The sequence below is a fragment of the Oncorhynchus masou genome, chromosome 13, assembly GCF_036934945.1.
Source record: "Oncorhynchus masou masou isolate Uvic2021 chromosome 13, UVic_Omas_1.1, whole genome shotgun sequence".
Classification (NCBI taxonomy): Eukaryota; Metazoa; Chordata; class Actinopteri; order Salmoniformes; family Salmonidae; genus Oncorhynchus; species Oncorhynchus masou.
In genome coordinates this window covers 27,187,623-27,199,709 of record NC_088224.1, presented here as the reverse complement: position 1 = coordinate 27,199,709, position 12,087 = coordinate 27,187,623, and the positions used below count along the sequence as shown (strand labels likewise).

At 44.7% G+C, this 12,087-nt stretch overlaps 1 protein-coding gene across 1 annotated transcript; it reads right to left on the bottom strand.

Moving 5' to 3' along the window:
* Positions 1-943: 943 nt before the first annotated feature.
* LOC135552028 (putative tyrosine carboxypeptidase MATCAP2) lies at positions 944-11,459 on the bottom strand. Its single transcript, XM_064983385.1, has 7 exons — positions 11,271-11,459; positions 9,101-9,861; positions 6,188-6,331; positions 5,425-5,557; positions 4,687-4,992; positions 3,373-3,470; positions 944-2,623 (listed from the first exon to the last, which is right to left on the bottom strand). The coding sequence occupies exons 1-7, from the start codon at positions 11,293-11,295 to the stop codon at positions 2,465-2,467; spliced, it is 1,626 nt and encodes a 541-aa protein (XP_064839457.1). The 5' UTR covers positions 11,296-11,459; the 3' UTR covers positions 944-2,464.
* Between the last annotated feature and the right edge of the window lie 628 nt (positions 11,460-12,087).

Below are 12,087 nucleotides of genomic sequence, written 5' to 3'. Positions count from 1 at the left end.
TGAACAGTTGATGTTGAGATGTCTGTTACTTGAACTAGGTGAAGCATTTATTTGGGCTGCAGTCTGAGGTGCAGTTAACTCCAATGAACTTCTCTGCAGCAGAGGTAACTCTGGGTCTTCCTTTCCTGTGTTGGTCCTCGTGAGAGCCAGTTTTATTATAGCGCTTGATGGTTTTTGCGACAGCACTTGCAGAAACTTTCAAAGTTGTTGAAATGTTTCGGATTGACTGACCTTTATGTCTTAAAGTAATGATTGACTGTCATTTTTCTTTGCTTATTTGAGCTGTTCTTGCCATAATATGGACTTGGTCTTTTACCAAATAGGGCTATCTTCTGTATACCACCAATACCCTACCAACTGATTGGCTAAAATGCATTAAGAAGGAAATAAATTTGACAAATTAACTTTCAACAAGGCACACCTGTTAATTGAAATACATTCCAGGTGACTATGGTTACTATTGCTCAATACTGGCAGTCACATTAGGATTGAATGTGTTCAAAGTAAAATGATCCTTTTGTAATATTCATGATTCTACTTTCATCATTGACATGATGTTTGGGGCTAAGTTTACACTTTATTTCCGTTTTTAACTGATTCTTCACATTTCAGTCAAATCATATCTCTCCCTTATGGAGTTGTGGAGAAAGTAGCAGACGTGACGGTCCTCTAGTGGTGAAAAATGTGGACTGCAGAGGCCTCCCCTCTTTCAGCCCACCCACACTTCAACTGTCACCCCTGTCCTAAAAACATCTAACCCACTTCGACCAAACAAGCCTCTTAAACACAATATCTCTGTGAAATATTTATGGTTGGCTTCCAAGCCATGTGAAATACACTTCACGCCATAACAAAATGAAAATTCTTAACTGGAGCAGAGTGGAAGCCCAGGATAAGAGGCCCTGTTCTTGTGTTCTTGTGGGTCGTCTCCGTGTGGACAGTCTACAAGGTGATAAATCTGCTTTATTAGGGATTCCCAGGGCTTCAGTGACCATCAGGAGGCATTCAAATACAGTACAGTTACAGTACAATACAATACATAGTGCAATGTCACTTATAAACACTAGTGCTCATCATACAGTTAGATCATACCCAGGGCCATTTGTGGTGAAATAGCGGCAGCAAACATGCTATCTACATCATGTCAAAGTTATCCTGGTCCCAGATCAGTTTGTGCTATCCTGCCAACTCCTATGGTCATTGTAAATAACTATTGGCAAGAGAGCACAAACTGATCTCGGACCAGGCTAGTTGAAAGGGTAAATTGAACAATATTTATCAAATATCACAGTGTTCAGTTCTCAAAACAGGTACCAAAAGTCAGAAAATCAACAACCTGTCAATCATGTTTGACAAAAAGGAGAAAAACATTACAGTACAATATTAGTTACACCCTGCCTTTAAAAACACTAGGCCTATTGGTTTGTTTTAAAATGCAGGAGGGAGAGTTCATCAGTGTAAGGTTATAAGGTTATCTCTAAGGAAACTGCCAGAAATAAAGCAGTTCAACGCTGGAGAAAAAAGTGCAAATCGTAAGAAAGTGGTTGTTTTGGAGGGATTGCTGCGCCAAGGTAACCTCTTGCAGGAGATGTCAACAGGGCACAAATACATACGATCCGCAATGCATTTCTATGCTGTCCTATCCTACTATCTCAGCACTACGCTGTCGTCTTGTGCTTCATTAGTTTTGCCTCTTCCACATGCCTTTCTCCACTGTGACCTGGCCACATCATGAGTCAATGTTGTGCTTTTATGATACCATAGCTGTCTCTCTTCTGTATGTCTCTCACTGCAGCCCAACCCTGGCAAACACACACTCTCTGGTTCATGGGTCATTACCTGAACATCAACTATAACAACAGCAACCAACCAGTACGGTAAAACTCTGTTTAGAAACATTAGTATAGGAACCCCTTAGTCTTTTGAACAGGAGATTGAAAATGCAATTCCATTTGGCTTTGGGGTGCATATAGAAATGGAGAGAGAACCCCTACATACAATACAGTACACTGCACAAATCATGTCACGTCACACAGCTACCATATGTGGTGGAAAGTCAGTTTTACAACCAGGAAATGACATCATCATGATGCAACATGCAATTTTGCCTGTTGGGGATGGTACTGGTGGTGAGATGCAGGAATGTCACTGTGAATGATGCCACTGACTTTAATGAGGTTCCGGTAGCTCATTAGCTTGGTGGAGGTAAGGTGTGCTGGAGGGTCAGGGGTCACCTCTTTCTGGGCATGCTCAGATGAGGAGCGTATCATCACTTCTCATAGGGTACCCGGGCCAGAAGGACCCGCACATTCACTTACTTCAACACATACCTCATAACAACCTCTATGCCTTTGTTATATACATAACGTTTCAATCCCAAATGGATCTCGGTCAGGTTGCTGTTAACCTGTACAAGCTATGTGTTGGAGTAACCGAGTGGGCAGGCCCTCTACTCCTCCATGTCTCAGATGAGCACCCTGAGCTCCTCGTCAGTCAGCTGGTTGACCTCCATGATCTTCTCCAGCTGTTCAGCGTAGCACGCCATGTCCTGCAAGAAGTGAGGTATCCTCACATGCTCCATCAGCGCCAAGCTTTTCAGACGATCCACGTCCTCGTACGACACCTGGGCAGGCAGGCAGACAGGAACAATCAAGATGGAAATCATGCGAACGTATTTTAGAACAAGCAAAATAAAACAGACAGACAGAAACAAAATAAGGTTTCTATTAAGCAGGGAGTGCCAGTGGCCAACCCCCTCCTGGCAGGCTTTTTTTCCAGCCTTACTCTAACACACCTGGAACTGCCCTGATGAGCAGCTCATTGATGTGTTCGAGCAGGGCAGGAACAAAAGCCTGCATACTAAGTAGCTCTCTCGGAGGGTTGGCCACCTGTGCTATACAGATAAGCCTAGGAGGACAGACAGCAGTAACACTGGAAGCCCATCTGTGTGAAACACATTGTGAGTCATGTGTTCCCTCCCTATGCCTGAAGTCATTCTTCTTCTCAGGCAGAATCACATGGTCTGCTCTGCTCTCTCATACAGCTGTAGTTACATAAGCTTATTCAACCTGGCATCTCATTCAATTTCATGTGCAAATAAGCATTGTCGTTATGGTGAAGGAGAGAGGAAGAGCGGAGAATAATATGAAAGCTGTGCAGTCAAACACATCCAACGTATTGCCTTTGTCTCCTGTCTGCAGTGTAATGCAAACCCTTTGAAAAAATAATCATTATGCACAAAAAGGCATAGGATGCAGACCATAGAATAAGAATTGGTTACCTTGTTAGCCGGTTAGGCAGCCTCCTGATAAACCTACTGTTGCTATGTCTACGGGTTCTAGTCTGACACATTAAACAGACCCCGTTACCCACCTTCCCCAGGGACATGAGCAGCTGGAAGTTAATCCTCTCTCTGTGTCTTAGGATCTTCAGGATGCCGTCCAGGTACACCTGGTCCTTCCTGAAACAGCCTGAAATATACAACAAGCCCATCAAGATGACAGCAGTACGTACTGAAACAAGCTGAAATATACAACAAGCCCATCAAGATGACAGCAGTACGTACTGAAACAAGCTGAAATATACAACAAGCCCATCAAAATGACAGCAGTACGTACTGAAACAAGCTGAAATATACAACAAGCCCATCAAGATGACAGCAGTACGTACTGAAACAACCTAAAATATACAACAAGCCCATCAAGATGACAGCAGTACGTACTGAAACAACCTAAAATATACAACAAGCCCATCAAGATGACAGCAGTACGTACTGAAACAACCTAAAATATACAACAAGCCCATCAAGATGACAGCAGTACGTACTGAAACAAGCTGAAATATACAACAAGCCCAACAAGATGACAGCAGTACGTACTAAAACAAGCTGAAATATACAACAAGCCCATCAAGATGACAGCAGTACGTACTGAAACAACCTAAAATATACAACAAGCCCATCAAGATGACAGCAGTACGTACTGAAACAACCTAAAATATACAACAAGCCCATCAAGATGACAGCAGTACGTACTGAAACAAGCTGAAATATACAACAAGCCCAACAAGATGACAGCAGTACGTACTGAAACAACCTAAAATATACAACAAGCCCATCAAGATGACAGCAGTACGTACTGAAACACCCTAAAATATACAACAAGCCCAACAAGATGACAGCAGTACGTACTGAAACAACCTAAAATATACAACAAGCCCAACAAGATGACAGCAGTACGTACTGAAACAACCTAAAATATACAACAAGCCCAACAAGATGACAGCAGTACGTACTGAAACAACCTAAAATATACAACAAGCCCATCAAGATGACAGCAGTACGTACTGAAACACCCTAAAATATACAACAACCCCAACAAGATGACAGCAGTACGTACTGAAACAACCTAAAATATACAACAAGCCCAACAAGATGACAGCAGTACGTACTGAAACAACCTAAAATATACAACAAGCCCATCAAGATGACAGCAGTACGTACTGAAACACCCTAAAATATACAACAAGCCCATCAAGATGACAGCAGTACGTACTGAAACACCCAAGGCCTGGTAGAAAATGCTGACTCCAGTAGGATACAAAGCTAAAGCTAGAGATAAGTGTGTGCCTGCATGCACGAATGCCTATGTATGGGCGTGTGAACAAACGTGTGTCTGTGTTAGTTACCAGGCTGTGCGGTGTCGCTCTGCCCCCTCTTGGCTCGTACACAATAGTCCCAGCGTGTGTTGGGGTCCTGGACGAAGCGTCCCAGGCTGTGGAACAGCTGAGAGAAGGACATGCGGCTGGCCTGGTACACAGTGTAGTAGAGCAAGGCAGCCCTCCACAGGGTAGGGTCCTTACGGAACAGGACAGAGTGGATGCTGGCCAGCCCCTCCTCAGTAGGGTTCAAAGGTCGGAGGTTGTGCTTTTTCCTGCCGACTCCGCTGCTCCACGGCTGCTGGGCGTTGTTGATGCCCCGGAAGTAGTGTGTGCCTGGGGAGAGGGCACAGACACAGGAAATGACCACAGTGGCTATATTGCACCAACAGGGTGAAGAGACCCATTGACAATGTACTTGGAAGCTGAACTCATCCTCAAAAAAATAACTGTGCTGCTGAGTACAGCAGAGCAGACTAGTGGGCCGAGGCATCACACAGCAAGTTCAGTATTGAGTGGACCAGTACCATGAGTAATGATTGTGTTCATTTAAATGTGCTGTGGTTGAGTATGTACTTCTTATGAACCAAGACATGTTTTGACCCTAACACTCCTGACCCATTCTTCGTGATCCAGGAGAAACTCTGTGCATCGAAAGACCCTTGAAAGACATTACTGTGTGGCTGTAATACTGGAAAAACACTGGGATTTGTGCACCTCTTGACAAAACTAAGTATGATAGAGGTATAATGGAGTTATACTACCCACTGATCTCATGTCGTAGCATGCCCTCCAGCCAGTGTTCCCGGGCTGTGGCAATGTTGATGGTCAGAGTGGGCCGGCTGTTCACCACCGTCATGGACGCTCTGGAGAGGAGGTCGTCTGTCACATTGACCACTATCTGACAACAGACAGAGGGAGTGATGTTGAGACTCACTTTATATGGAGCACCACAGAGAGATATGTAGTTATGGAATGGGTACCTTAATAGGCGCTACGGTACCAAAGCAGGATATGGGGTTACTATGTGAGGAGGGGACTGTGTGGCGGTTACGTCATATGAGGAAATTGTTCTGATTGGGGTGTGCAGAATGTTAATTATAGTGATTTTTGGGAGGGAGATTTAGGAGGAACATGACGAAACAGCCCCTGGCTTGGCGAACCTGGTACTTTATTCTGGCTGTTTCCTGTATTCTCTATGACCTTCATGGCTCAGAACATGACAGAGGTTGTTATTAATCTATTCAGCAAAAACGACAGGGCCAACAGAGGGGTCAGGAGGATGTGCTAAGGGGAACGGAAACCTTGTACAAGCTGCCTGTCACCGCGGGGATGTCGGCCTTCTCCTGTATCTGTGTGGCTGTTCTTTTATACCCAGGTGTACCTGGGAACTGCTCTCTGGTATAGCCATTAGATGATTAAAACATAGCTGACCCAGGATCTGTGGTAAGGGGTACCTTCTACCTTTCTCCATGTAAAAGTTGCCCTTGACCACAGATCTAGGATCAGATTACGCAAGACGCTCTCTCACCTCTCCAATACAGCCCTCCTTTTCCATGTACTTCTTGACCAGGTACCAGATCCGGCCCTTGGTGAGCAAGTTTCCCCCTGTGGCCTGCTCAAACTTCTCATAGTTCCCATACTTCTGGAGGGCCAACTCCATGATACGCACCGCCTGTAGGGAGAAACACAATGACATGCCGTCAACTAACAGACAACATTAGGCTCAAATCTAATGATGGACTCCGGTATTATCTTGGTAAGGATACAGCTATAAAGGCTTGATTCCATTCGAGTGCAACTTGTGTTCAGATGATATTGAGGGAAATAACAAGAACTTGTCTCGTCCTTCAGTTGATTTGTTTGAAGGGACATACTGCATAGAAAACATCTCCCTATAATTAGGCTATATCGGAGATGGGCAACTTTAATGGGGGTTGGGGACTCTAAAAATCTGAACTCATCATGAGGGGCCACAGTTGCCCCTAAGTTTTAGAGTTACTTTTGTGCAATTCCACACATGTTGCCATAGGGTGTAGAGAAAATGCCAATTTACAGCTAATTTCCTACAATTCTACACATTTCACCACAGGGCTTTAATTTGCCCTTGATTACTTCACATTTAGATAGCAGTCCACTAGAATAACTTAACAATTGACAAATGTTTTGCTGACATGGGCTAATTGAGTGACTATCAGTGACTGACATAACAATAGAAAAACTGTTGATGCACAACCACATTTTGAATTCCCACCTTGAGCAGGGCCCTGTGGGCTGCCAGTTGCCCCTCCCTGAGCTATATAAATAGCTCCCTATTGGGAATAGCACTTGGAGTCATTTTGTCCAGTAGCCAGGGCAGGGCAGAACAGGTCAGTGCTTTCTCCATTCTCTCTAGTGTGTGTTCAGGGCTGTGGAGTAGGCTTAAGAGACAGTCCCTACTCTCTACAGGTCATTAGAGATCATCCTCTGTCTCGCCCCAGCACACATGCCACAGAGATCAAGTAGAGACCAGAAATCAAGTCAGTTCTGTGAAATGTACAGTAACTGGAGTTGTTATGCAATAGTACAAGTACCTGTTCACATCACATAGAGTAAATCCGTTTCTAAAGTTGGGCAGATATCCTCATTTGTGTTTCATCGTTTATTTAAGCTTAATAACAGTTCATTCTGATCATGGAGTATGTAACAAAAAAGTGTCCTTTTCTACATTAAATCTACATCAGTAGAATGAATGGACACACAGTTGTACATACTGGGAGTGTGTAAAACAAGACTGGTGCCAGGAGTGGAAGAAAGAAAACATGATAACTGCAATATCCTCCACAGGATCACTTTACAGTGCATTTCCTGTAGTGTTCACTCAACTAAAGAGGCTGCCATATGTTACTATCAGTATACTAGTGTTACCCAGGTAGCTAGTATGCAACAGAACACCTCAGGGGATGCTACTAAGTTCAAACCGCACTCAAAACACTAGACCAGACTACATTCTATTAATTCTACAGAACTATAATTTAGACAGCGGCCTATCTATTACAATCCTTGTGATTTACAGTGATTTACAGTAGTACTCATTACTTTAAAACATAAACCCCGGGCCTTTTAGTGGGAACGTATTTGTCCCTCAATTCATTCTTGTAGCTCCGCTAACTATCTATGTATCGTACAAAGATGTAGGTTCATGCTCTACAACATCCGCAGAGTACGACCCTGCCTCACACAGGAAGCGGCGCAGGTCCTAATCCAGGCACTTGTCATCTCCCGTCTGGATTACTGCAACTCGCTGTTGGCTGGGCTCCCTGCCTGTGCCATTAAACCCCTACAACTCATCCAGAACGCCGCAGCCCGTCTGGTGTTCAACCTTCCCAAGTTCTCTCACGTCACCCCGCTCCTCCGCTCTCTCCACTGGCTTCCAGTTGAAGCTCGCATCCGCTACAAGACCATGGTGCTTGCCTACGGAGCTGTGAGGGGAACGGCACCGCAGTACCTCCAGGCTCTGATCAGGCCCTACACCCAAACAAGGGCACTGCGTTCATCCACCTCTGGCCTGCTCGCCTCCCTACCACTGAGGAAGTACAGTTCCCGCTCAGCCCAGTCAAAACTGTTCGCTGCTCTGGCCCCCCAATGGTGGAACAAACTCCCTCACGACGCCAGGACAGCGGAGTCAATCACCACCTTCCGGAGACACCTGAAACCCCACCTCTTCAAGGAATACCTAGGATAGGATAAAGTAATCCTTCTCACCCCCCCCCTTAAATGATTTAGATGCACTATTGTAAAGTGGCTGTTCCACTGGATGTCAGAAGGTGAATTCACCAATTTGTAAGTCGCTCTGGATAAGAGCGTCTGCTAAATGACTTAAATGTAAATGTAATGTGCATTCCTATTCATGTATCCATTAAGCTTTACGGCGTCTGATTTCTCTTGTCTTTCCTGTTGGCGTAATCACAACATGACTTTTGACATACTCAACTATTGATCTGTCGGTAGAGTAGCTTGTTGGATATCTGCCCAGAATAAGGGCTAATGTGGATATCCATTTGATACATACTAATGTGGATAGATATTTTCTGCCTCAACCCTACAGCTCAGACAGAGAGAGCACTGGTGTCTTTTTCGATCTCCTGACTGGTGTGCTAAGCTGGAGTTTTAAAGCAAGTTTTTCCCAAATAATCCATCCAATCTTGTCTGACAGGATTTGTCTGCTACCTGGTTGCATGGCTTTCACTGAGTGGCCAGATTTACTTCAGCTCAGTCTACCTCTTGCCTTTGCTGAAAATAGTTGTATAAAACCTGTGTCCCGTTCCTGGCCTTACACTTACCTGTGACAGTAATTGACATGGTAGTTCACTCCTCACCTCTCCACTGTGTTAGCTGATGTGTAGGTAGATTTCTGGTTTAAAATGGCCGAAAAGTGCTATTAATTCATTAACATGGGTCTCACCTGTGTCAGAAAGCGGTCGGAGGCGTTGTTGTGGCGAGCCAGCACCAGCGGAGACACAGGGTTGCTGTACTCAAACTGAGGATTGTAGCTGAAGTCCGACTTGAAGAACTTCACCTTCTCCCTCTCCACGTTGGACGGCTTGATGGCAGTGAGGATGCAGAGCTTCTTGACCCCGGCATTCTCCCCTTCCCGCATCACCCCTCCTCTGGGCAGAGAGGGCAGCTTGGTACGGGGTGAGCTGGTGAAGCATGTTTTCCGGGGCCGGGAGACAGGGCTGGGGGACAGGCATGTGGTGCTACCCAGGACCTTGATGCTGTGGGCTGGCTTGGGCCCGCTGGGGCGGCCCCCTGAGGCGGAGGAGAAGACATGGTGGTGGGAGGAGAGCCTGGTGTCTCCGCTGCCCTGCTGGCCCAACAGTAACAGAGGAGTTACAGACGGATGGCGGTGGCTGTCGTGTGACCTGCAGGTTGTAGAGGCACATCTCACAGTCTTCTTGGGCCTGCGGTACGGGGAGTGCTTGGGGCTCTGTCTCTCCTCCTCCTCGGCCTGCAGGAGTACATTGTAGCTGCTGGTTCCCGTGGTGAAGAGGTCCTTGAGGATGCTGGATGACAGCTTCTCTAGGCACACCTGAGTGGGGCTCACAGGCCGCTTGTCTGGCACCCTGGGGCTCGAGTACTTCTTAGAGATCTCCATCTCTACCGGCACCATCGAGCTAAGGAGGAACTTCTTAGACTGCTCCGTCTCTGGCCAATAGAGCCTTTCTGAAACAACAAGTGATGATGACTGACCGAGGGTTGAGTCAGTAATGCTGACGCAGCAGCTTAGTTATTTTAGATTCTCTCACTCACTCGCTGAACAGTACCTACATAGAATAATCCTCTTACAGAACAAGACACAGAGGAGTGTCTTCAGTCTGCAGCCAGTTCAGCTCTAAAGCTAGACTTATGTGAATTCTGTCATGTGTGCGTGCGTTGTTTAGAGAACCCTAACAGAGGTTTATTCAATAGCTCAGAAGGTGATATCATCGGTTTGGGTTTGCAGTGCAACACTGACTCAATTAGCCTCGGGCAATAAAGGCTGCTACTATCCTCCTCCCCTTCATACAATCACAGTGCATAGACCTCAAATGGACATATCCAACATACTCTGCAGTTACAGCTTTATAGCAATTGTATCAGCAGTCCTTAGTGGGACTAGCAACTATGCTTCATTGATTTCTCTATGCACAAAGCACAGTCAGTTATGATGTAGGCCTAGTCACCTAATTATTCCCATCATGTCTCCAGAGTCTGACAGGGTAGCAGCCCTTGTGCAGAGCCTTGTGTCCTGACCTCCAGTGGGATGGCTGGATGACCAGGAGCATCATCACACTCTGTATAACCACTCTGTTCAGACAGGAGCGCTGATGTGGAACTTATGCAACCACTGCACTAACAACACAACCACTTCAGGGCTTCAGCAGATCACATGGCAACAACAGATTTGAAAACAAACCATTCCAGATAACATTGCCAAGCTGAATCATTCCAAAAGATAAGGGAGTCAGTAGCTGGTCACAGAACAAATACATTAAGAATTGATAAATATCGCTTTTGACCATGTCAATGTTTTCTGCTTTTTACAGCAACAGGTGTCTTTTGCAGTTCTTCTACAAAATAATTGTCGTGGTGCACTGCAAAATAGCTTCATTTAGATTTTTGAGGAAGTATAGTACCGACAAGTAATGCAGTACAATAGCTACTGGAAGTTAGAATGCATATTTAGACTGTTATAACAATGTGGCTGTACTTTTATATAGCTATTTATTTGAATGTGTGATTTTATTTAAAGTGACGTTGGGCGTCTTGAAAGGCGCTTAAAATAAAATGCATTATTATTATTAAGCATGTAATTACTTTATGACAGCTTTGTAATTATGTCTAAAATAACTTAGTGTCAAAACATTTGCAGAATGATCGGAAAATGGAGCATATATGCAGCACAACTGTAATAAACCTAATAACGAAGACACTTTAAAATCATCATAAAGCACGCTTAGCTACATAACAGTAACCAATAAAGCATTGTATCTGTTTGAAGTTCCGTGTGTTTCTGTTGTTGCCGGCGTTCTGACCAGGTTGGACATATTCAAGTGAATTCAAGGCATAACACAGATCAGGTGCATACATACCAGTGACGTTTATTGATTCGAGCATCCTCTTGAGACTTTGCTATTATAGCTAGCTAATAATTAACGTCAGCTAGCTAACAAGCTTGCCAACAGTCACTAACCTAACCTAGCTCGCTAGTTAGCTAGGTCAAACTGAAAAGACTAGCTGGCTATGGTCGATAACAGCAGCTACCCAGCTAGCAGAGAACGTCCTCCGTTGAGCTCCTCGGCATCAGTCGTGTCGCTGTAGTTCTGGAGCTGTGACAAGATACGAGCTGTTTCCATGGTGCCCCGGCAACGTCACACAGAAACACTTGTGCTTCTGTGAGATTGTTATTTTCAGTAAAAATAAGAGACAAGATTTTTTGTGTCATTATAGTTTATACATAGTTTATTCTAATGTGTCGCTGAATATAGGGCCTTGAATGAGCAGGATACAGCTAAGTAAAGCTGTCCCATTGGCTTTGTGTGGTTGAGAGAAAGTACAATCGACAGACAGAAAGACAAACTATTCTGTTCTATTCTAGAGATATATATAGAAAAATTCAGCTGATCAGATTCAGAGATATTTCTCTACATGTGACATCGGCTCTAAATGGTCTCTATGTACTGTGTGTGTGTGTAATGTTTACTGTTCATTTCTGATTTCAAATCAAGTTCTATTAGTCACATGCGCAAAATTACAACAGGTGAAGGTAGACCTGACAGTGAAATGCTTACTTAAGAGCCCCTAACCAACAGGGGGTAGCCATTTGACTAGATGTTCAAAAGTCTTATGGCTTGGGGGTAGAAGATGTTTAGAAGCCTCTTGGACCTAGACTTTGTTATTTCACTTTGG